General features: G+C 40.9%; 1 protein-coding gene across 1 annotated transcript; it reads right to left on the reverse strand.

Annotated features, from left to right (window-relative positions):
* Nucleotides 1–1,428: 1,428 nt before the first annotated feature.
* Nucleotides 1,429–23,620, reverse strand: DYRK4 (dual specificity tyrosine phosphorylation regulated kinase 4). The gene is made up of 12 exons (XM_077827496.1): nucleotides 23,521–23,620; nucleotides 22,031–22,123; nucleotides 18,375–18,538; nucleotides 17,823–17,959; nucleotides 15,429–15,569; nucleotides 11,502–11,640; nucleotides 10,691–10,772; nucleotides 8,603–8,775; nucleotides 7,182–7,242; nucleotides 5,645–5,774; nucleotides 2,415–2,584; nucleotides 1,429–1,688 (listed from the first exon to the last, which is right to left on the reverse strand). The coding sequence occupies exons 1-12, from the start codon at nucleotides 23,618–23,620 to the stop codon at nucleotides 1,429–1,431; spliced, it is 1,650 nt and encodes a 549-aa protein (XP_077683622.1).
* Nucleotides 23,621–25,063: the final 1,443 nt, after the last annotated feature.

Consider the following 25,063-nt stretch of genomic DNA (forward strand, 5'->3'; position numbering starts at 1 on the left):
ACAGGTAATCAGCATTTCAGTTGGATACTCATGGGCTTCCCATAGTTTCCAGTGTCAAGCAGGAACCTGATGGTATACAGATAGTACTTCAAACAGTTCCAGCCGCTGAACTCTGTGCTCTGTCTCTGACATCCAATTTATCCTCTTGCCTTCATGCCTTTGCTGGCTCTTAGCAGTTCCTTGCACCCTTGCCCTTAGCACAAACATTTTCTAAGCTACATGATACAGTCAGACTGTATCTTCCAGGACAGTTTACCTGCTCAACACTTCTGTGAGATCATCGATACAGTCAACCCTCTATCACCTGGTATAGGGCCTCCAGGAAGTCACTGATACAGTCACCCTGTATCCTACAGGACAGTTTGCCTGTCTTCGTCCTTGATGAGGTCATTGATGTGATCATTCCTATGTCCTGCAGGAATTTTTCCTGGCCTGTAGAGCCTATGTGTGATAGTGTGACTCCAGTAACCCACCCAATTGCTCTTGTGCTCTGGGACCACTATGAGATCACTGAGATGGTATTCCCTGAATCCTGCAGGATAGCGTCCTTATTATTCTTATTTGTAGCACCTATAGCCTCAGTCAGGGATCAGATCCCCATTGTGCTGGGTGCTGTAAAGATATGTCAAAAGATAGGTTAATGACTGGGGCTGGCAGTCATATAAATCTGATTTTGTAATGCATTAAGTCAGACTCCCTTTGAGGGTTCATTCACCTGGACATTGACTCTCTCTTTCATCCACCCTTCTGGTTTGATATAAAAAGGGAGTGGGGTCCCTGTAGAAGGGTGTAATGCATACCATGGTTTGGTAGCCTTCTCTCCTGTTGCCTTTTATAAATATCTGCTTTGCAGTGTGCATGTCACTATAGAACTTAACATGGGTTTCGAATTCTGTTCAGAGGTGCTACCAATGACCCGTATCTGACTCTCCCCTCTCAGAGAGGGAGACACTATGAGTTTGATTCTCCTCTCATTTACGCTGGTATAAATCCACTAACCTCTGTAGAGTTATTTCTGATTTATATTGGTTTAAATGAGATTAGATTCAGACCTTGTGACCTCTGTGGTTTTTCTAGGCTTTTAACTCCCAAGAAGCAGGAGTCTTTGAATGCAAGTGTCCAGTATAATACCAAGAATAAGTCTCTATCCACCTCTAGAGTCTCCTTTTTATTAAAAATATTGCTGTGGGTTGTGAAGAATCTCTGATCACAACAAGAATGTTGGTAACGTTCAGGAACGTTCAACGCACATTCTGCTTTGGTTACCTGGACTAATCGAGATTAAAAATGTCTAACGAACGTGCACAGCCCATGTGTGGAGAGTTATAATTTAAAATGATGTTCTTGAATATTGTACAGTTAAATGGTTACCTACAAAACATACCAGGCAGGTATAGAAACCAGACCAATAGCTGCTTGTGCAGAATGTTACTTAATTGGTGGTAAGAACATTGAATTTTTGTGAAGAGCTGTTTCACTGCTATGTTCTGCCTTGTCTCGTTTGATAGCCTTTTCCACTGGGTTTTCCAGATCTTTCTCTGGAATAACCTGTTTGGTTGTGTGCTGCACTTTATTTTCCATTGTGTCTGAGGAAGCTGCATTGAGAGTTAGTCTTTCAGTTGCAGCAGTAGGATTTTCAGGCAGTTCACCTTTTACTTTATCAACCATGTCTTGACAGGTGTTTTCTTCTGTATGAAATAAAATAAAAAAATGACAGTGTGAAACTGTAATGTGTCCACAGGCCCAAATTAAATCTGCAAAGGCCCAATCAATTATTGCCTCAACATTTCAGAGGAACAGAACCACCAACCCCCATGCATTTTTTCTGCCCTAAGAACTAAAGTGCATTGTGGATGGATTGCAGATGCTGTCTCTGATTCTTTTCCTACCAAGATCACTGTATAAAGGCTCTTTCTGCATGAACCTATGGGCCTTTAGTTGTTATATTTAGCCTGTCGGGCTGCAGATAAACCACATGACCCACCGGGTAACTCTCTGTTTCTACCAAAGAAGCGGGAAAGAAGTGGTGTGGCCAATGGAGGTATGGCAACTTCCACCTTCTCTGTATGTATATATCTATCTTCTTACTATATGTTCCATTCTATGCATCCGATGAAGTGGGCTGTAGCCCACGAAAGCTTATGCTCTAATAAATCGGTTAGTCTCTAAGGTTCCACAAGTCCTCCTGTTCTTTCTGCGGATACAGACTAACACGGCTGCTACTCTGAAACCTCTGGCTGTGGGTATGGCCGATGCTTCTATGGAGCATTCCATCATTTTACATTACTTCATCCTTTCTTTTTAACAAAGCTATTTGCTCAGACATGAAGGCCTCTAAAAATCATAACTGCCAACACGTACAAGCGATGAATATTATTAAGAATAAAAAACTTCAAATATTCAGACTACTGCACCTCCTTGTTCAGACAGTGTGTGTTTATATACATTCTCCTTCTTCTCTGGTGTGAAGAAGGAGCTTTCACTTGCAGAGTGGCGATTTTGTTTTGATTTATGTATTCTTGGTTCCTGGATCCATGTGTGCTGCATTGCTTCATCCGGAGTCATGCGGAGGGCAGGTTCCCACCTTAAAATATACAAATGATAAATAATTATTGAACAGTGTTTGTTTATAATGCTAAAAATGAAAACTACATTAAACTTAGGTTAGGCCAGAAAATACTTTCATTGTCTTCAGGAAAATTGAGCCATGAAGACATTTTTCAAATTCACAAACAGTAAAATAGCCTGTTTGCCTTTATCCATAATTCCGTTTGCCAAAACCCTCTTTCTGCTTTCTGAAAATTTGCCTGAATTACTGATCAAATTCTGTGCAGTATCAAACAGCCAAATGCTTACCACAGATCCTCACATGCAAATCACAATATTATCAGAGGATTCATTCTGTATATGTGCCCAAGAGCCTTAAAATCCTAAAATGATGTTAGTGCCAAGAAAAGGTGTTAGAATTGAGCAGCAGTTGCAATCCCCTAGCAGATAGGTACTTCCTCAATTAGTTGTACCTCATACAAACTGTATTCCATTCTTCTGACTAGTCTAATGTCAAAACTGTCCATGGCGCTCATTAGAACTCCACAGAGCCATTGTAAGAAAGATACTGGGCCACTACACTGGAATGTTAAAGGGATGTTCCTCGTTAAGGGAAAGATTTTTTGTGTAACTAGGTCACCGTTCAAAACAACATAACTGCAAGTTGAGATTTACAGAAGAGCAACCCTACAAACAGAGTAGTAAATCCTGAAGCTGTTTTTGAGGGTTTCTTCAGGAAAGTAATAATAACGGGTAACAAAGATCTTGCACATAAAGTGCTGAACACGGTCCAAAATTCCAACCTGACATAATGCATAGATAACAGTAAAACAGGCAAGGGAGCTGATACTGCTGTCACTTACATGGGTGTAAATCAGGAGTAACTCCTCCGGCGCCAAGTTACATCAATGTAAGTGAGAGCAAAATCTGGTTCATTGTTTTCAAAATTCAATCCTTCGCTGGTTCAAGTCTTTTATTTTGGCTGGTGAATAAAACATTGTTAGTGTGATTATTAACATCCATCATTCTGGTAAAAAGCAGATGAGTATTTTGTGTGTAGGCTGGTAAATCTTTGTGACAGTTTTGCAGCAGTATACTACTAAATCCACCTTCCTAGAGTGTTTTGTTAGTCTCCACCACTTCTATTTTTCAAGATAAAAGATCACACCACATACTAGCAGGTCTGTGAGATGCAATCCTGGGAAGTGCTCAGCACTCTCAACTCCCAAGAGTTTTGCTTCTTCCGCCTCAGTTTGATTCATAACAGGTCACCTTTACTTTGTGGTAACAGGGGGACAGTGGCAACATGCTGGAAGCTCAAGTGCTGCACTTCATTTGCAAATGAATGTACAGGGTTGTTGTTTTTTTTCAGAAGGAAGAAATGAAGACAGCCATGATATTTGTTGGTACTTATTTATCATTTGCATGGCACCCATAGTGTGCAAGACAATTACCAACAGGCATGAAGAGAAGGTTTCTATCCTCAAAGGGTTTATGATCTAGATAACCTACTGAAGTTGTATCTTCCTTGAAGATTAACAGAAATTGTTTGCTATTTGTATTCACCAGCAATGAAAAACTTGCAGTTGATCAGTGTCAGTTAAGAGAATAACTGAAGTCAATGACAAAACTCCCATTGACTTCAATAAAGTCAGGATTTCAACCCACAACTTCCTGGGAAATGTTTGGACCTTGACTTGCCCTCAAGGTTCCCCTGGTTGATAGGAATCTACTCCAATAACTAGCATGAAAAAATGCTATTGAATAATTTTTGAAACCTTCCCATCTACAGTGGCCCAGAACTATGTTTATTTTTTCAGAAGTAGTACATAGAAGTAGTAAAAAGAAAAAAATACCCAAGGGACAAAAGGCAAAGACTTGTCAGGGATTCAAAAATTGTTAGGTCACAGGAACAAGAGTTGTATTAAATGACTGATTTTCATAATAGACAGAAGTTAATAGGTGGTTGCCTCAGGAGTGGGATACAGGCCAGCATGGTTTACTATTATTATTGAACATGTTTATTACAGCAGCGCCTAAGGACCAACGAAGAATGGGACCCCATTATGCTAAGCACACAAAATAGTAGATGGTCCCTGCCCCAAAGAGCTTACTGTCTAACTAGAGAAGACAGACACAGGGTTTAGAGCTTTATAAACATTTACTAATTAATCCTTTCATCACCCCAATGAGTTAAGAAAGTCAGTATTATTATTTCCAATTTAAAGACAGTAAAACTAATGTGCAGAGAGATTTTGTGCCGGGGTCTACTTAAACCGTGGAGAAATAGCACATTTTTTGCAGGTCAGTCACAGCATAAATAGCAAATTTTGCAGATGCATTCATATAATATATTCCAGACCACCCTTACTTTTACGCTGCTGCTAGCGGCAGTGCTGCCTTCAGAGCTGGGCATCTGGCTTGCAGCCGCCTCTTTCCGGCCACCCCGCTCTGAAGGCAGCGCAGGAGTAAGGGTGGCAATATTGCCACCCCCCTACAATAGGCTTGCAACCCCCTTTTGGGTTAAGACCCACAGTTTGAGAAACACTGTGTACTTTTGTATACTCTTACCCTATAGTATAGGTAAAAGTACACAAAAGACCAGATTTCATGGGGGAGACCAGATAATCAATCCATGATGAATTTTTATGGCTGTGAATTTAGTAGACCTCTAGTTATGTGTCTTGCCCAATCTGTACTGTACTTCATACTAAATACAATAGAGTGTTTAAAAAAAAAAAAGAACTTCAGAGTTTCTGACTCCTGGTTAGATCTGTCCCTAGGCATGTGTGTCCCTAGCCCCCACTCTGCAGGACAGGGTCCACAGTAGGGGGTGAGGGATAGCTCAGTGGTTTGAGCATTGACCTGCTAAACCCAGGGTTGTGAGTTCAATCCTTGAGGGGGCCATTTAGGGATCTAGGGCAAAAAAGTTCATTAATGTTTGTCAAAGGCACTCAAATGCTACAAGGATGGGCCTATAAAATAAACATTGGTGAAAAAACGGAGATACAAAAGTTTGTAAAGGTCTAAGAGAAATAAAGCAGGGACTTAATGTCAAACAAGTCTGCAGAAAATAAAGAAGTAAAAAGTAACTTACATTAGGCAGCCTCTCAGAAAATCCAGGAAAGCAGCATCATGAGTTTTTAATACCATACTTAGATCCTTGGAGTCTGGGTGTCTTTTTTTTCCCCTGCTGTTTGTTATAGTTCTAGGAAAACCTCTGGAATCTTTAAAAACAAAATATGCTTTTAAGTCATATAAACATTTTGCACAGTAACAGTTTAGCTGTAGTTATAATGTTGCCCTTCAGTAGTATGAACTTTACAGAGTCCTACAAAGAGATTTAAATCCATAAGGAAAATGACTTACATTTACATAATGACTTTCATCCAAAAGGACCCCAAAGTTCTTCACAAACTTACACACAAGAAATATCTTTACCTACCACTGACCTGCACCTATCTCAGGTGAAACATGACAACTGTTTAACAACACAGAAATGCACTACACAGCTGCTTAGGACAGGAAGTGAAGAATGCCATGTTCCATTGAAGCTTGTTGAATGGTAGGTAGGTTGAACATAATTACCCAGTTGGTATTTAGCTAGAACACAATGAACCCTACTTGGGGCCAGGCCTGTGAGATGGCACTGAGAATTCTCTCTTTCCCAGGTGCTTGGCTGGTTGGTTCTTGCTCATATGCTCAGGGTCTGAGCACAATAGGTGGGAAGGGATTTTCTTGTATATCTCCCTTAATCATTTCCTTATCATTGTAGGGACCTCGGTCCCTCCTAGTCTCTGCCTGTGGCACATAACAGTCTATTCTCCTGAGGGCTGTAATTCTTTGGTTTCATTTTGGTTGTTTGGTTTCACGTGTAGGTGCTGGGTGGTGCTGGTGACCTGTGATACACAGGAGGCCACACTAGATGATCTGGTGGTCTCTTCTGGCATTAAACTCTGACTCCTTATTTAGGGTAAAATCCTTATTGAAGTCAGTGTGAATAAGAAGTCCTGAACAGGGTCTTATGAGAGCAATGAAATGCGTTTTCCCATATTACAACCATCCCACCAGTACATGGCTTGCACTGCTGTGTGAGTAATCCCTCTAGCATAGCTATCTGAAATTATACGGATTGAATGCTGTGCTGTGTTACCACTTTACTTTGCATATTTTTCAGGACCAAAGAATAATCAGTTCTAGTAAAGTGCACTTAATACAGATTTGTCTCCTAAGTGGTGTTGCCTCCTTCCATGGTTTTAGCAATGAGAAAACACTTGTTTTAAAACAGGAAAACAAACATAGATTTCTCAGTCTCTCCTCTGTTATCTCTGCAGTGGGAGGACCTTAAACTATCGACAGCACATCACTGAGTTTTTGTATAGTCCTCAAATTATTTATTTCTTATGGATATTTGTTCCTAAAAGCAGTTTGAATGAAGTGGTGACCCAGGTAAGAAGAATCTGAAGTTCTTCTAACCCCATTCTCCACCTGCACATCAAAGGCAATAGCAGAGAGGAGACTTAAAAGCCCAGGGAGTGATACAATAAAGAAAGATAATATTATTGATTATATATAATTATAATATTGATAATATTATTGATACTCAATAAAGAAAGATAATCACAGGTGCTTACCAAAGAACGTTCGTCTTCTTGATGCAGTCTGAATAAAATCAGCTGGTGGAAGACCCAATATCTTCAAGACAGAAAATTAATACGAGGAGTTATTCACTATTTCTTCAACATCTCTAGCAGCCTTGGCTAAAGATGGATATGCTGTTCCTCCTCCTCTTATTTACATGTGGCAATTTACAGTAAAATGTCTCAGAGGGGTAGCTGTGTTAGTCTGTAGCCACAAAAACCACAAGGAGTCTGGTGGCATCTTAAAGACTAACAGATTTATTTGGGCATAAGCTTTCGTGGGTAAAAAACCCACTTCTTCAGATGCATGGAGTGAAATGTCTACAGCTCTCTCTAACCCACCCTCATTTTTAATGTGCCTCTCCCTGTAATACAGTATCTAAGGTCCATATACAGAACCATGGGATCCATTATAATTGATTGAAAATGGACTTCACACTCTCCATTTTAAGCTGTCTTCTCACAGTAGATAAATTTTGATGGTTGTCATCTTCCATAAAGAACGCTGCCAGGCTAAGTTGCTCTGTCATTAATGGAGGTCTTTCTTAAACAGAATTGTTTTCACAGTTGGGCTCATTCTGATCTGACTAATAGCATCTACAACACCTACATCCCTCTGTTGAGACAGCTCTTTCCCCAGCCGTGGAAGTTTCACAGGGGGACTCTGAAGAATAGCACTCCTGTTGATCAACGTAGTTACTGTGGGAGACTGCAGAGAGGGACAGTGCAGCAGCTTTGCACCTGCTAAGTCAGGGCTTGCCCTGGGTTTAAAATCAGACAGGGAGCTAGCATAGGATGCTGGGCAACAAAGTGATATGCTCTCATTAGTCAGACTTGCCTAGAAGACTGACTGCAACACATTGTACCTGCCATAACTTTTGCATCATTTTCCCAGTTGGCCCCAGGTACATTACATGGCAGTACAAACAAAAAATGTATTAGGAAAAGGAGAAAAATTAAAATATTGTATTTTGCTTTGCTTCCCCCTTAGACTCAAACATACTTCTTTGGTCAGAACCGCTCCCTACAATTCTGATCACATTACAGTGTGCTCCCCATAAAGACAGAAATAGCACAGTGACTGAACAGACCGACAACGTTCACCACAGGCCGCTGGTTTGCCACACAAAGCGGAGGCAGCAGCTTCACATTCTGCCTCTTCCTTCTCACTGGGCCCCCTGGCTGTGATAAGCTTCCCTCTCACAGCCAGCCCAGCTCCAGAAAATATTTGAGTCTCTTCATGTGTCATTCTGTTGCTGGGAGTGCAGTTTAGCAAACTCATGTCAATGAACCCCCGGGGAAGGTACTGTTTGAACAATTCATCAAATTACAAAATGCTCTGTTTCCAAGACATGCATGTAAGGGATGGAGGAAACAGCACCTTGATGTTATGACTAAAATATCCCAGAAGCTACCTCCATGATGCAGGCAAGTTGCTCTACTTCATTCTCTCCTGGAAAAAGGGGATAGCCTGTGTAAAGTTCAGCCATGATGCACCCCAGGCTCCACATATCAATAGGAGTAGCATACGGGTGACCAAGAATCACTTCAGGGGAGCGATAAAATCGGCTCTGAACATACGTATACACTGCATTAGGAAAGAAAATTGGACACTAAGGAACATAGTGTTGTCAGGGCAGCAATTCATATTAGAGAACCATAGACATTAGAAAAGACAAATATATCTTATTTCCTTATAAGCCAGAGAGGGATTGTTCCCTAGTATATGTTTCTAATACTTCATCCAGTTCCATTTTAAATTGCATGTGATGGGTGCTTCCCCACATCTTTTGGGAACTACTTCACAGAGCAATAGATCTTGCTCTTGGGAAATGTTTCCTGATATTATTCAGCCAAATATCCTTAGTTAATTCCCTTACATGCAATTATACACCTTGAACCAGCCCCAAACAATTCTTCCCCTTCTATAGGCCCCAGTCCTGCAACGGGATTTTCTAGCACAAAGCAATCCACACCTTCAGAGACCTTTTCGGCGAAATTCTGGTTTCACTGAAGTCAATGGCAAAACTAGCATTGACTTCAGTAGGGTCAGAATTTCATCCAATGTCTTAACTAGGACTCTACACATGTGCCAGCAGGTCACATTCCAGCATTGGGACCATAGTGAGTAAACTAATCCCTTTTAATTGGTATTCAGCCAAACCAAATATAATGATGGTACATTAGCTCTGTCACTTTCCCCTCCTACATCAATTCCACTAGCCTGTTGACCTTTTTATTTATTCTTTTGCTCTTTTAACTCCTTCCAGTTCAACACCTTTCTGGGAGCAAGGTGCTCAGCTACATAAGCAGTATTCTAGATGCAGTTTCTCCAGAACTGCATAGGAAGGGACGACATATGGCATGTTTCTTTGGCCAATATCACACTATTGGGTTTTTGTTGTGGTTGTGCCATATCATCCTATGAACTAATATCTAACTTTGTCTTCTACTACCTGCCCTTCGGTATCTTTCAGTTACTGCTTCCCAGGGGTCTAAAAAACCGTCTTATTTAAGCTAAGAGGAGACGAATCATGCTCCACATTTCTTCTACTGAATTTCTATGTTTCAAATTATTCCTCTCCAGAGATATTCCAGGGTGAATCTCTTATTGTCTTGTATCCAAACATCAGAAAGCCTAAAATGATTAACCTCTCTTTCAAAAACAGATTGTGTAAATCTAATTGACTTCAACCCAACCATCCCAAAATCCAGAGCAGGGTGCTTGGCAGAATTTGTATATATTGTCTGAGTGGAGAAACATGTTTAATGGGAGAAAGAGAAGAACACAGGACATGATTTTTCCCCCCATGCTTAGTGAAAATGTTATATAGATTTCTCCCATTTAACAAGTGCTACAATCTTCCTCACCTTTATATCACTTTTGAACGACACATTTATTCTTAGTGTTGTGAGTTCTTTGTCATCAATTCAGCTATAAGACACATTTTATGTTTAATTTCTTGTTTATTGGTTTTGTTTTGTTTATTCGTTGTACGTTTTGTTTAAACCTTATCAAGAAAAAATATTTTAAAAATCTCTTTAAAATGGCTGTTTTATCTCCAGTGCCCCGAGTTGTTTTCATTCCACCACAACTCAGGGAAAGAATACTTTTGGTTCAAAAAATGCATGAATTGTAACTTAACTAGCAAATAAAAAAGGATCTCAGGGTCTGATCCTGTCAACCCCCACTGAAAAGAGTAAGTTTTTTTTAAATCAGTGGGGCTATTCACTTGGAAGCATTTCAACTCCCTACACCCGCTAAGAGCAATTTCTATATCATCATCAACCATCATCATCAAAGGTGGTAGATCAGTCTCAGCAGTGTGGGGGAAAGCGCTGGTAGGTGACACAAGGAGAACCCCATTGGCTTACTAGTTCAATAGATGCAAATGATGGGCATGTGTCCTTGTATTAGCTCAATGAAATAAACATTTTTTCCAGTTTTTAAAAATTAAGAAATCTAATTAAGAAAATTACATCAACTTGACTTTTCTGCAAACCTCTTTGGTGTTCATAGCAGCTTGATCCAAAGTCAATAACTTTAACTGAATTTTGACCTTTGTGGTATAGCAATATGTTCTCCTACAGAGGAAAAATAAAAAGGGGGAAAGACAATAACACCCCAGTAGGTTAGTGAACTCTTTGGTAAAAGTAACGTACAATATGATGAGGTTATGCTTAACTCTGTAATAGTAATATAAATCACTTTATCTTGCCTGTTCATACACTTTACTGATAGCGGAGGGCAATTATGCCCAATTATTTGAACTAAAGCAAAACTCCAAATGAAAGTTATGAGAGAGAAAGAGTAAGAGGAGGAAATAGGGACCCCCTTGTGGCCAGGGCCCCTGGGCTTCTAGGGTCTGCAGCTCTGGGGCAACTCCACCATGTCAGGGCTTCCAGCTTCTTTGCCATGAAGCTGGGAGTCCCAAAGTCCCAGAAACCCCCTCTCTAACTGGGGCTTGGCTCCTGGATCAACAACAGGAGCCTGGAAGCCCTGAGAACCCTGGCTCAAGCCAAGGTTGCTGCAGAGCCAGGATCCTGGACCAGCCACCCTGAGTACAAACCTACCCAGACCCTGAGGGTATGTACTCGGCACTGCTACCTACTATTTCTAGCGAACTAGCATGAGTATGTCTACTTGAACTGAGAATAACATCCCCCAGCTACAAGTATCCTTAGAGGAATCATAGATTCTACCTATCACTGTTGAGTTTTAAAGATCCTTTCAGAAGTTCTCTATTTGTGAAAGATAAGATGCACCTTAGAAGAACTGTACAAAGTGGTTTATAATGAGATGACAGTACTCACAGGTTTCAAGTCACAGTGGATAATTTTTTCCTGGTAGAGCATTTGTAAACATCTCAGCACACACTGAGTGAATCGTCGAATCAAAGACAAACTAAAACCTTGGAACTTGTTCTTTTTGATCAGCTGATACAAATTTATTCTGTGGGATGAGACAGAGAGACCAGGGCACTTTGGGTTTATGGCATGAATAGTTTAGAGCTCATTAGAAAGCCTCTTGTTGTTTTCCTTACATGAGAGAAAGGAATCACCCAGAATAAAACAACATGTAAGTTTTCCTTGGGAAAGTTATATTGCATATAATAAGCATAAATATCTTGATCCTCCAGATCTAATGGATGAGTAATGTCAATGGGACACATTTATTTATTGAACCAGGTGTCACAAATCCATTACTTTTCACCATGCAGAATAGCGTTCTCACTGGCGGAATAAGAGATAGAAAGGTTTGGTCCAGTTCCCATTCTTTTTAATTGACCTTTGACTTGGCACCTTCCATAAATTCCTTTGTATCTCAGTGCCTGTGGTCAGATGCTCAAGGAAAATCATCCTTGATAAAATACCTGTATAGTTTCCATTGCTCTTATACCGTCCTCATCAATGTAGTATGAGCACCTTTCAATAGTGCATTAAGTGACGTGACTAACTTCTGTCATGTGTGGTTTGATGGGAGCGGGAAGGGCAAAACAAGTAAACAAACATAAGACAGAAAAAGAGGCTTCCCTTACTAGCTGTTTCCTTCAACCTTCCTCAGCAAGGCAAGATCCCCACCAGGCAATGCCATGGCCAGAAAGGAGATGGGAAGTGCAATGGTGCTGCTGCAGTAGGGCTGATAATAAGAATCTAGTGATGCTGTTCACTAGAGCACTGAAAAGCTCAGCAGTGTCAATGTATATCAGGTCATGCGGATAAGCCTTTCTCCCATTTCACTTTGCATAGGTTTGTACTTGTGTGAGTTTCACTTTGAGTTATGGGTTCATAAAACTCAAAGCAGCCCTCCCCCCAAAATGCCATGGTTTGCTTTTGGGACAAAACACCAAATTCTCCAGTTCCTCCTGAAACCATAAACTGCTCCAGTGTTGCTGAGAGCTCAACTCAGGTTTACTCAGCATTCTGTTCAGGTTCACTCAAAACATTTTCCATGAACTTGGGCCAGTTTTCAGGTCTGCAATGAAATTTGTTTTACCTGGTTGTAGTTTTGCACTGTCTGCATTTCTAGATATCTACAATTATAGCCCCAATTATCATAGTATCTGAGCACCTCACAATCTCAAATTTATCACCACAACACCGGCAAGGGAAGCGCTATTATCTCCATTTTACAAGTGGGAATTGAGGTACCGAGAGGTAAAGTGGCTTGCCCAAGGCCACACAGGAAGTCTGTAGCAGAGCAGGGAATTGAACCCAGATGTCCTAAGCCCCAGGTTAGTGCACTAACCACTGGATTACTCCTCTTTTCTATAAATGTGCCTTTCAATCGAGGACCCCTAACTACTTTACCAATGATAAAGCAACACTCTTCTGAGGCAGGTAACCATGATTATAATTGCTATTTTACAGTTTGGGAAACTGAGGCATAGGAGTAGGAGAAGGGCCTAGCAATGAACTAAAATGGCAACCTTGCTAGTAGGTGTCAAAGGTTTACCAAGAGCATTTGCATTTTGTAGAATTGAGTCACAATTTTCAGAATAACTGAAATATCTTAGGTTTAGATTCTTCCCTGTATGCCGGAGACATATTGGTGTGATGTGTGTTGAGGGGCTGTGTTGCCATTGGAATCCCAGAAATAATTCTGGCTGAATTAGGCAGATTTCTTCTTAGGGGTTGTGGGTCACAGTGGGTCACAGCTTCATCGCTCTTGGAGACGGTGGAGCATGCTTCTTGCTACGCATCTGACCAACTGTGCTGGGGACACAGCTATTGCCCTGCCCTCACCCAGCTTGCTTTCAGACAGCTGGGACCTATGCAAGCACTAGAAGGGAGATGATGCTGTGTTCCCCAATGGAATTCTGACCAGTTACTGAGCATAGGTGCAAGACACTGTATATAGGGGGACCTCCCTCTCTTGCACATCCACACAAGGGATGGGCAGAGTCTGGCCATTAGAAAACAAACTAGCTAGTACATGGTGCTTTCATTCTGTAGGAAACAACGTTCATCAATCAAGTTATTGCTTTACTAATAATTTAAATTACCATTGGGCCGATAAGGCAAAAATATGCTTTCATGTTATGGTCAGAGGTTCCAGGTCTCTTTTAAGGGGATGAACTTGCTGGATAGCCAGAAGCTCTTTTCCTCTCATTTTCCCACAGTGACTTTCTGAGATCCCAGGCTGGTGCCTTTATTGGACCCAAGAGGCCTTTGATTACGTCATGTTAATCAGCACACGTGGCAGAGTTCACATTTTCACATGTATCAGTATGAGCTGGATGTGACATTGAGTTTAGGTCAGAGTCAGGGATCAAGTCTTCTAATAATTTGCTGAGTCTTCAGCATGCTGAGAATACTAGAATGGATGGGAAGAAAAGCCTGCTACATCTGTATGCAATTGGAGAAGATTTTTTTTAGAAAACAGAAAACTAAGCAATTGCTTGAACTCCCATTTGACATTTGATTACAAGAAATGTGAAAAATAAAAATGTCCATGATTTCTCCAAACTTCCTCCTATAAAGTACATTCACAAAACAATAACAATCATTGTATTTTTAACTTCTGACGTCCAGTATCTTTAAAAACAGCTGAAATAATCATTTTAAAACACACCCCACATTCCTGATATTTGTTATCATGTTTGTGAGACAATAGATGCAATTATAAAGGTCAAGTTCACTTGCTGGTTCCTGTATTTTTCTCCTATTCTATCATCTCCACCTGGTTACTATTTTGAGGGAATCATGGGTATTTTTCAGCACCATGTCCTATGGGAGTCTGTCACGGCTTGTTTTCCCTTGCTAAAAATTGCAATGCTGTGCACTATTTATATAGTGTTAGACTGAATATTAGGACACACCTAAACTACATGTTCTTTATCAGGAGTTTTCAAGGGGAACAAAAGAGGGCAGATCAGCATAACAAACCCTAATGTTCACCAACCCCTACATTCACTTTTTAATTTTTTTTCCATTTCATTCCATCAGCTAAAGAAATATAACATGCACAGAACAAGAATTATGCACAGATTGTGCCTGGTTCTAATAAGGGTGCACATGGTGTATGTGGTGGAGGAAGTCTAATAAGGAGCCTTTTCCCATCTACCCGTGAGCACCAAGAGCTAAGGTCAATCCCAGGCTCTGTGCTGAGAGATTGCTTCTTCTTTGCACCACTCAGGGATGCAAATTGCCCCCCAAAAGGGTGGGGAGGGGCCTCAACCACATCTCATTGGATGGTGCATCAGGTATGCTCCCTCTATGCTTTGGGGAGCTAGGGGAAGGATTGTGCCTCTTGGGAAAAGGAAGTATCCCTCTCAGGGCTGTGGCTAAATACCACAATCTGGCCCTATACGTAAATAGATCATCTGTGTCCTTTCTACATTCTCAGGCCATTTTTCTCTACTTTGTTCCCCATCCTTTTTCAAGGGCTCTTGATAGTGGGGTGTGCAGGGAGAGGAAATGATGTGTAAATTAACACAGATGTCTGTAAACTAAACATACATGGTGTGAACCAGAAAAAAACACAACCGACCAACTCAAAAATGGGGTTTCCAATTTTGGTTGGCTGTATTCTTGGAGATTTCATCACATGGCATAATCTTTAATTAAAGATTAATCTTTAATTCCTGGAGATTCCAGGACAATCCTGGAGGGTTGGCAACCCTACTCAAAAACAGTAAAAAGAAAGAAAATAACAGACAAGTTATCTTCATAACATGTATGGGTCTGCGATCCTATATCATTTGGCCCATGATATATGTAGAAGAATATATACCTTACCCTAGCAGTTCAAAAGAAATGCAGAAGTGATTGCGAAAGTAAAAGCATTCCTTCATATGGACAACATTGTGAGTATTGTCTTTGTCCTTCTTCCGAAGAGCATCGAGAATCTTCACTTCTACCAAAGCCTGATTGTGAAATCTACATGCATAGGACAAAGTCACATGATATGGCGAGGACCTGATTAATTTAGTCTAATTGTAAATGGAATACTACAACCAACATGATCTTGCCACAGATACAAAACAAACGGCTCTCATTAAAGAATCAGTAGTGACCGGTAACTACCACACAGTAGAATTTGAACTACAAGAGTTATTTCCTAGTCTAAGTAGAGAGAAATACTGTGTGGTAATTATTGGCAAATGCTGACTTCATAATGCTAACCACTATCTATTCTGGTTATTTTGAACCTGGCTGGCAAAATAATTGAATGAAAAAATGTTTCAAATAATACATGTTTGAGCATCTAGGGTGAAATCCTGGCCTCAGTGAAATCAATGGGAGTCTTTCCATTTACTTCAACAGAGCCAAGATTTCACCCCAAGAGTAGCAAGGTCTTCAGTTTTCTATAGTATCTGTACAAGAGGCTTACTGAAGCAAGAATAAAGCATGCAATGAAAGGGCCTAATTAATTTCCTGCTTAAGATAATAGCACAACTCCCATTGACTCCAATGCTGCTGGATCAGGCCCCAAGAATTTTAGTAGTAAAATTTTCTGGGCCTGGTACAACAGCACTGCTTAGTAGAACAAGCCTGGCCATTACTAAGAGGGGAAGAAAAATTGTAGGACCATACTGTAAAATTTCCTATGCTGGAGCCAGCTATTGGTCCTCCTAATGCCGTATGCCGTCTCCAGCAATGGGTCATTGCTGGATGCTTCATAGGAAGGTGATTGTCCCCCACCCTATTTTCTAACTATGCAACATTATATCATGTTGGAAGAGCGGGGAATTTTTCAGCCTCTGAAGATGCTCTGCTTTGTCCTCAGCATAGGTATGAATATTCCCTGTATATTTTATACATTTCTGTATCAACAGCTAAACCCTTTAAAATCACACTACACTGTTTGCCTGGATGATTTCCTGTGGCTCTTATTTTCATCAAACTGACTCTATGCTGGGAAAATAAAGTGCTCCCTTTTTGTCAATTTTAAGCTTGCTACCTTTTGATCGTGCTCTCTTGTTCTTATGCTACGAGGAGGAATGAATACAAGCACCATCCTGGTTTTCCACATATCATTCCTTTTATTCAATTTTCCTCTTCTTCTCCTTTCCAAACTAAATAGTCCTAAGATTTTTAATCTCTTTTACGAATAACCCTGCCATTCCTATGGTTTTTACCATCTTTTTTGCACTTGTGGATTTTTCCAGAGTAAAAGAGCTGATCTACGCTACAAAGGCTTTGCCAATACAGCTATACCAGTATAGCTATCCTGGCAGAGCCCCCAAGTGGGACTCAGCTTATACTGGCAAAAGGAGTTCTTTTGTTAAACTCCTTTCAAACCCCCTACCCAGACAACATAAACTATACTGGCCAAAGGACTCTTTTGCTGGTAGAGCTAAATCTACATTGGTGTGGGGGAGGGTTTGCCAGCATAGCTATGTCTGTCAGGGATGTGTTTCTTTAATACCGCTGACTGACATAGCTATGCTGGCAAAACTTTGTAGTGTAGTCCTGGTCTAAGGGTTTGTGTACTGGGGGGAAAAAAGCCTAGAATATCTAGTGTGGAACAGCTATTCTGCAATAGTTCTGTGTGGGGACACTCTTATTCCACACTAAAAGTGCCTTTGTGATGTTTCGGTTAATCCACTTTGAAGTGGATTAAGATAAACTGCAAAAAGGCCTTCTTAGTGCAGAATAAGAATGCCCACATGCGGAATAACTATTGTGCTTTAAATTCACATCTTAACCCTTTCACACTAACTTCCCCATGTAAACAAGCCTTATAACAAGCCCTATTGGATAACTCTATAACAAAGCTATTTGGGAGTCCAGTATTGGAATAAAATGCAGTTTTGCAAGTCAGGATAGAAGTGAATTGGCAGAGTTATGAAGTGGGGGGAATATAACTGGAATTGTGGGGGACGAAGTAGGTCAGAAATGAGGTGCATTGGCCCAGCTACGTGCAGGGAGCTTGCACCACTCCTGCCCACATCATGCCTGACTCTCCAGGACGTAGCATCCTTCCAATTTTATTGCCAACAAACTCACGCAAAATTTTTAGAAGTATTTGTAAATATGGAATAAGCAAGCATCCTTTTTCTTACAGCATAAACCGACCATTACTTGTAAATTATCCATAATAAAGCAGGGGATGATTATTCTCATGAATAGAAAAGTATCAGCCTATCAAAGACCCCTTTAACCTCTTGAAGTCATGCCATGCCATACCTTTTCTTGTTCCTTATTATTTTCACTGCCACTAGTTCATTGGTTTTATGATCCAAACATTTTGCTACTTGTCCAAACGACCCTTTCCCAATGACCTCTAGCACTTCGTAGCGGTAAGCAATATGGTCATGCAGAACCTGCAGTAGACAAGGAAACAAAATGCAAGGTTCTGGTGCCGGCACAAATTGAAGGTTCATATTCTAGAGTGGTGTGCATGTTTGTGAATTCACTGCTCATGAAAGGTGCTGGACTGGCAAAACCTGACGTCTTACGCCCACAGGACAAGTTGAGAGAGAGAGAAGTGCACTAGCAGAAACAGCACAAGCCCTCAACTAATGAACCTTGCGTCAAGGGAAGGTGGGTCTCCATTCAGAGCTTCGCTTTTGAGATTCAAACAGGTTGTCAATAGTGATGGGTTTGCAATGTGGCCATTTAACTGCTAGCAAGTCATCTGAGACCCTCATTTATCTCATATAGACCAACTAGCAGTGGACAAATAGTCACTACAAATATTGTTGCCCAGAATACCAGTACCATGATTTTCCCTCTTACCTTTATGTAAGTGCCATGTTCATCATCATAACAATTATTATTCTGTGTTTCAGGTAACCCTTCAATCTTTTTAGCTTCCAGACCAAGAAACCACAGCTCTGCATAGTTTAGAATTTCTTCTTGCTCATATACTGTTAACTGGTTTCTAAAATATTTCAAGGCTTCTGAATTGAAAAAAAAATCAGCAGTGAAAATGTGGAATACCTTGGTGATGCAATTCAATTGTGATTCTTACAGTAAAAGTTTTCTTTAAATGTAAAGTGATTAATTCGTTATTCTTATACTCCCCTATCAACTGTGTTCTTTTCCTGACTCTGCCTTGCTGTGTGACCCTTCGCAAATCATTTATTCTCTTAGAGCCAGTCTTCTAGAGACATTTAGGGGCCTGGTAGAATTGTCAACAGCACCTACGTGCCTAACTCCCATTGATCTCAGCTTTTGAAAATCCCAGTAGGTGCTTATCTGCTTCTTTAGGCACCTAAATATCTTCTTTAAAAATTGGGCCCTTAGGACTTGGTTTGCCTACCTGTAAAATGGCTTTATGTACTTCCCATGAGTGAGGTTCAGCTAAGTAAAGTTTGCAAAGTATATTTTGCTCCTTAGAAATATGGTGTTAAGTGCAAACTGTTAGATGTATTATTTAGAAAGCAGTTGTGCATGAGTTGAAGAAACAAGTCAGACCTATCCTCTGTATTTCTAAGCATATTTCTTGATTACCCACTAGAGCCCCCATTCTGATGTCACATCATGAGGTCACTGATGTCATTTGCAGCTGGAGGATTAGTCTGGCTGGAGCATGACGAGGCAGTGTGCTCCACAGAAGGGCTCTATGGATTTACCCCAGGTGCTCTGGGAAGTATCTGCTAATGCTTCTTCTTGGGTGGCCAAGGGAGGAAAAGAGCCCCAGCTGTCACTGCTGCCTGATCTTCCTCTTTGGCCTTAACTACTTAATCTGCCCCCACAGTTAAGTAGGTAGAAGTTTGGTAAGTGTGATTGGTTCCCTTTTTTGAACTGTGGGTATACAGTGTCTGGAATGCGCCTGTGGGTGGAAAATGGGGGTGGCCAATGTGTATCCACAGAGTGGCTGGTCTTTGGAAGCTTGTCTTCATTTGCACACTGCTTATTCTATCTGTAGGGCTTCTGATTTTTTGGTTTTAACTCATAAATCCCAATAAAACACCCCCAATACAAATAAACAAACAAATAAAGAAAAGAAAAGAAAAGAAATTGATGTTTATCCAATAAACCCTGGAAAAACACCAGAAATGGTTACTTGTATGTAAGGGCTTGTCTATACAGAGCTGTAATGAGGACTATGGAGGTGTGAGTTTTGAAGTGCACAAATGTATTGAGCACTAATTAGTCAGGATAGATCCTGCCAGTACACACTAAAGGGTTCCTAGGGCACTTTAACGAAGTACCGTTTGAAACAGTGCTCTGTTCAAGTGCATGAGGCAACATTACAAAGGTATTACTTATTGCAGTATATACTACTGTAATGAGTAATGTAAATAATATACATTACTCACTACAGTATATACAAAAAGCAAGCCCCCAAAGCCATCTACATAAAACTCAAAAATTGCTAACAGTAACTCCCTTCTCCCAAACAAAATGAATAAACCCTGGAAAACAGAAGCCCAGCGATCCGTTATGTTATAAGAAGGTACTAATGCTGCTTTGTGTTACGCTTTAGCTTCTTTACTAAGGGTGGAAATTTCAAATCCACTCAGCACTGGCCTAACTCTACTCCCATGCAGATCACAGGTGTAATTTACATTGACTTCACAGCAAGCAGAGCTAGGCCTAAGCTGAACACTTTTGAAGACCCACGCCTGAATTTCTAAAAAAAGCATCTATCACAGTTGTCCTGAGGCATATTTACAATAGCACATTGACTCAAGTCAGATGCTCTCACCTCCGAAAAAGAGCTAAATGCATAGTCCACCAGTCTTCCATCCCCCAGGCAAAGGGCTCAGAAAACAAGTGGATTTAGTCCTTATAATGGCTAAACCTAGCATCAGTCCTCCAGTGCTACAGAGGATCTCTGCTGAACTGTCAAACCAATGAGCTGTTTTAAGCTGTCTTAATTTTGCCTGCATGTTGGTCTGAGGCCAGCCTTATTAGTTTAAGTCAAATTCTCAGCAACTGAAGAGCCCAGAATTGTTCCTGTCACCAGAGTGTCACACTGTGTCCTTGTGTCAAGTCAATTTTTAAAAAAGTTTACTTCCACAAGTCCAAACATAGGGAAAGCAGAAGGTTAAAGACTAGAGCTTACCTACCCCATTCATTCAAAATCACTGGTACCAGTGCCTTTGAATAAAAGGGAATGCGCGTTCATATTTTTCTGTTGACAACTGCACATGGAATTATACTGTAAGGAGGGTGAGATTCTCCTTGAAAGAACAGGGCAACTTCAGTTCCAAGTGTCTTGTTTGTTTATGTAGTGCCATATATGACAGGCTTCCTGAACCTGAGGAAATCAGAATGTCAGAGCTGAGATCTGCCATTCTGATCAGAAGGGAGAATTTACTCTTAGTCACCATATACTGGACAGTCATTTTTGCTTATGACTATCTGTTTGTATGTTTTTAATGGATCCATCACCAGGCTATAATTATTGCCTAGTAGTATTTAGGCACTGTTTATATAACAAAGGTTCAGCAGTGAGTTAGGTTCAACGTGGGGATGTATTTGCTCTACCATTCCCTTATTTGTAGTCACTGATGGTTGATTTCCAGAAAAATATTGCCAGGTCCTTCTGCTACTCCCTTGTTAGGGGGAATATTTTTGCAAAGAGATGAGACGAGCAGCTACAGCCAGGTGATTTTTTTTTCTTTTTGGTAAATAGATTATTTGCCAAAAAATGCATTTGTCACTCAAACAGAATTATTCACAAATTGGGGTAGAATTCAGCAAATAATTTTAGCCAAATAAAATATGTAAAAATATATATTTTTTAAAAAGCTGAAACTGTTTGTTTTGACATTTTCAAAATGAAACATTTAGACTCTTCATTTCAAAATAACATTTCACTTAGAAATATAGCTAGATTTGTTAAAAATAATTGTAAAGGATAACAAATACCTGAAAAATTAATGAAATAAAACAACGTGGAAAAAATTGTTCATTTTGTTCAACCCAATTTTTTCCCATGAGAGACCCTGATATGGGTAGATAGTCAGGGAGGCTAGACTGTCCTGCAGCTCACACTGCCATGGCTACCATTCTATTTTTAGTGTGCTGGCTCAATGAGAGTAGTGCCTTCTGAAGGCGGGAATCACACCCCCAACTCCAAGTGTAGACAGACCCTTAGTGACTTGCCTTCCCACAACAAGGTCACACGTCCCGGACAAGCCCTTGCCATGGTTTCTTTGCGGGGACTGGACTAGATGACCTCTCAAGGTCCCTTCCAGTCCTATGATTCTATGATTGATTCTATGATCCTCTTGTCACTTATATATTTGCACTAGTCTATTTGTTTCACATTTTAATATCAACAGTTAAATTATATTTAAAAATTCTCTAATGCATCCCTTCCCCTATCCCCTCCCCAAGAAAGGCATTTCAGTGAACTCTTACAGCAATTCACCTCAGTGAGTGCTGTTTGTTACACTGTTCTCTCTAGCATTGCATTGTTTCTGCTCATACTGTACCTGGAGCTGTCAGAGGCAGCTTGAGACTGGTGTTGGTTTCTTCTGTTTCTGGCCTATTGGGATGGACTCTGGTAGCACTTTCAAGCAGGTTTTCTGCAAGGTTAAATTGGGAAAAATGTGGCTGGCCTCGAGATCTGTTTTCCTGCCAAACAACAAAGATTTTCATTTTGCTTTCTTGTATTTTCACTCGTTTTCAGCTCATCCCCTACCGTTATATAAAATCAGCTGCCTGTAGCCCACTCAGAAGTAAATGCTGGAGGCTTTGGACTTTATTAGGGATTTTAAAGTTTAAAGTCAACCTGTGGAACTCTTTGTCAGAGGATGTTGTGAAGGCCAAGACTATAACAGGGTTAAAAAAAGAACTAGATAAGGTCATGGAGGATAGGTCCGTCAGTTGCTATTAGCCAGGATGGGCAGGGATGGTGTCCCTAGCCTCTGTTTACCAGAAGCTGGGAATGGACAACAGGGGATGGATCACTTGAGGATTACCTTGTTCATTCCCTCTGGGGCACCTGACACTGGCCACTGTCAGAAGACAAGATACTGGGCTAGATGGACCTTTGGTCTGACCCATTATGGCTGTTCTTATGTTCTAAAGCTAATTTAGGGCTGAAAAAAGGCCTCAAATCCTTGGAGAATATAGTCCTCCGTTTATCCAGAGAACAGGTACAGCATGGGTAACAACAGTGGAAACTTCCCTTACAATGTGCCTTCATTGCAACATGGAGAGAGACACCTTGAAGGGAAAAGGGGGAATTCAGTTTCCATGTCTATTCAATACTTGGGGCTCAATTATCAGCTGGTGTGAACTGTCATAGCTCCATTGACTTCAGTTAAGCTATGAAAATTTACACAAGTTGAGGATCTGGCCCTGGTCTTTCTGCTGAGGAGGTGGACAAGATGATCTAAGAGATGTTTTCCGTTTCTGACTTCTGTGATTCCAGGAGTCAAAGTGTGCCTCTTTACTTCTAAGCTTGAGAAAACAGGTTTAGAAAAAAACAAAACAAAAGACCTCAAACCTCCATCCTAATAGGGGCCCTGATTTACCAAAGCACTTAAACATGATTTGTATATTGGACATTTTACACTCCTGTGGAATTTCTAAGCCTTGCTTTAGGAAGGAGTCTGGCCTCTATGCATCTTCTTATAACAATGGCTTTTAAGTGTTTTCTTAAAACACAAGACAATCTCCCCAAACCCTTAGATTAGTAAATTAACCTGTTCACAGAAGATGCTAGGTAAGAACTGGAAATTCTTAGAGTTGAAACTTAAGCAGACTACAATGGGACCTGAGCTCATGTTTGTGCGTGAATGGTTGGCTGCATCAGGCCACGGAATTCAACCTTTTTGATAGTTTGAATCATTTCAGGTAAGCAGCCTCTCTACCCCATTCTGTAAGTTGTTCTGTGCCCTAGAGCTCCACTCAACCCTTACACACACATTTCTAAAAAGGTTATACAACCCATGGCAGTGTCTCAGTAAACCTCTACCTGACAAGCTGCTGTTTATAAAGCTTGCATTCTCCAGGCATTCCATGGCATCGCAGGCAAAATGCATTCTGGGATAATTCTGATCCAGAAACATAGGCATCGACTTCCTCTCTACCCAGGGAGTGCTCGATAGCTGTTCTGCCCCAGGCCCTGCCCCCACCCCCACTCCGCCTCTTCCCACCCTCACTCCTCCCCTGGCCCCACCCCCACTCCACCCCTTTCCCCAAGGCTGCACCCCCTCCCCGCCTCTTCCCGCCCCCCCTTTTCCCCACCTCTTTCCGTCCCCTCCCCTGAGCACACCCCATCCCTGCTCCTCTCACTGCCTCCCAGCGCCTCCTGCATGCCGCGGAACAGCTGGGAGGTAGAGGGAGAAGTTGATCAGTGGGGCTGCGGGCGGGAGGGAGGCGCTGGGGAGGCAGGGAGGAGCTGGCTGCCAGTGAGTGCTAAGCACCCACTAATATTTTCCATGGGTGCTCCATGTCTGGTCCATAAGATCTGAAGATCTAGTCTAGTCCATAAGATCTGAAGATAGATCAGAATGGGGCCCAGCAGAACCTGCCAAATCTGCTGAGACTCCAGCATAGATTTGTTACAGTAACATCACACATAGGAAGGGAAAAGGATCAACATTGTAGAGATAAAGAAAGTGAGTCACCTCTTTAGATCAGAGATCTGATTTATTGAAGAAAAAAGACAGGAATTTAGAGAGCAGGGATCAGAGAAGGACAGAGGAGTTGGGAAGAATGAGGAAGACAGACGGAACTGGTTGGATTTTTAAATGCCAACATTGAAGAAGGCTTCAAAAGGTTGAAGTAACTTTGGATAATCATCAAAATTTATGGCGATATCTCAAATTAGCTGCCACACCTTTTAGGTATTCACCCATCACTAATTTTTTTTTTTGTTTAAACTGGAACTGTGCTAGTGAAAATAGAAACTGAAAAAAAATCTTCAGTAAATTATATCTATCTACAGATATACAAACATCCAGATAGGTCACTAATCAGATTCGCTAAAATTCCATCAGCTCCATTAGAAACAAATCGGTTAACATCAAACAAAAGTCTCTAACAATCAGATAGACGAGGTGAGTGAGATAATAGCTTCAGGGCCTGAAGAAGAGCTCTGTGTGGCTCAAAAGCTGGTCTCTCTCACCAACAGAAATTGGTCCAATACAAGATATTGCCTCACCCACCTTGTCTCTCTAATATCCTGGGACAGACATGGCTACAGCTACACTCCATATAAAAATGAGATGTCCTTTAATTCACCTGAAGCAATAGGTTCACATTCTGCAGGTTCTTTGTTATGTGAGGAAGGCTGCTGTCTTGTGGATGAGGTCTGGCAGTATTTAAAATGAAATTGTGCTTCGTTTGGCCTTCCAGATGAGGGAGTGAACTAACGCTGCTATTGAATTTCTGAAGTCAAATAAATAAAAATTACATGGTAAAGATTTTTTTTTTTAAAAAAAAACAGCTTAGTTTGAAAGAGTGACCTTGATAGCTTTTCTATGCTTTTAAAACTGATTTGTCAAAAACATATA

Source organism: Eretmochelys imbricata, chromosome 1 (genome assembly GCF_965152235.1).
Source record: "Eretmochelys imbricata isolate rEreImb1 chromosome 1, rEreImb1.hap1, whole genome shotgun sequence".
Lineage (NCBI taxonomy): Eukaryota > Metazoa > Chordata > Testudines > Cheloniidae > Eretmochelys > Eretmochelys imbricata.

What these genes read in the sequence shown, in the direction of transcription:
- DYRK4 (XM_077827496.1), bottom strand. Translation starts at nt 23,620, where the DNA reads ATGCCTATGTTTCTGGATCAGAATTATCCCAGAATGCATTTTGCCTGC. An exon ending in CTGCTATGAACACCAAAGAG is followed by an intron (nt 8,776 to 10,690) that starts GTTTGCAGAAAA and finishes TTCCTAATGCAG; the next exon opens with TGTATACGTATGTTCAGAGC. An exon ending in AACTTGCCTGCATCATGGAG is followed by an intron (nt 7,243 to 8,602) that starts GTAGCTTCTGGG and finishes TCTGTCTTGAAG; the next exon opens with ATATTGGGTCTTCCACCAGC.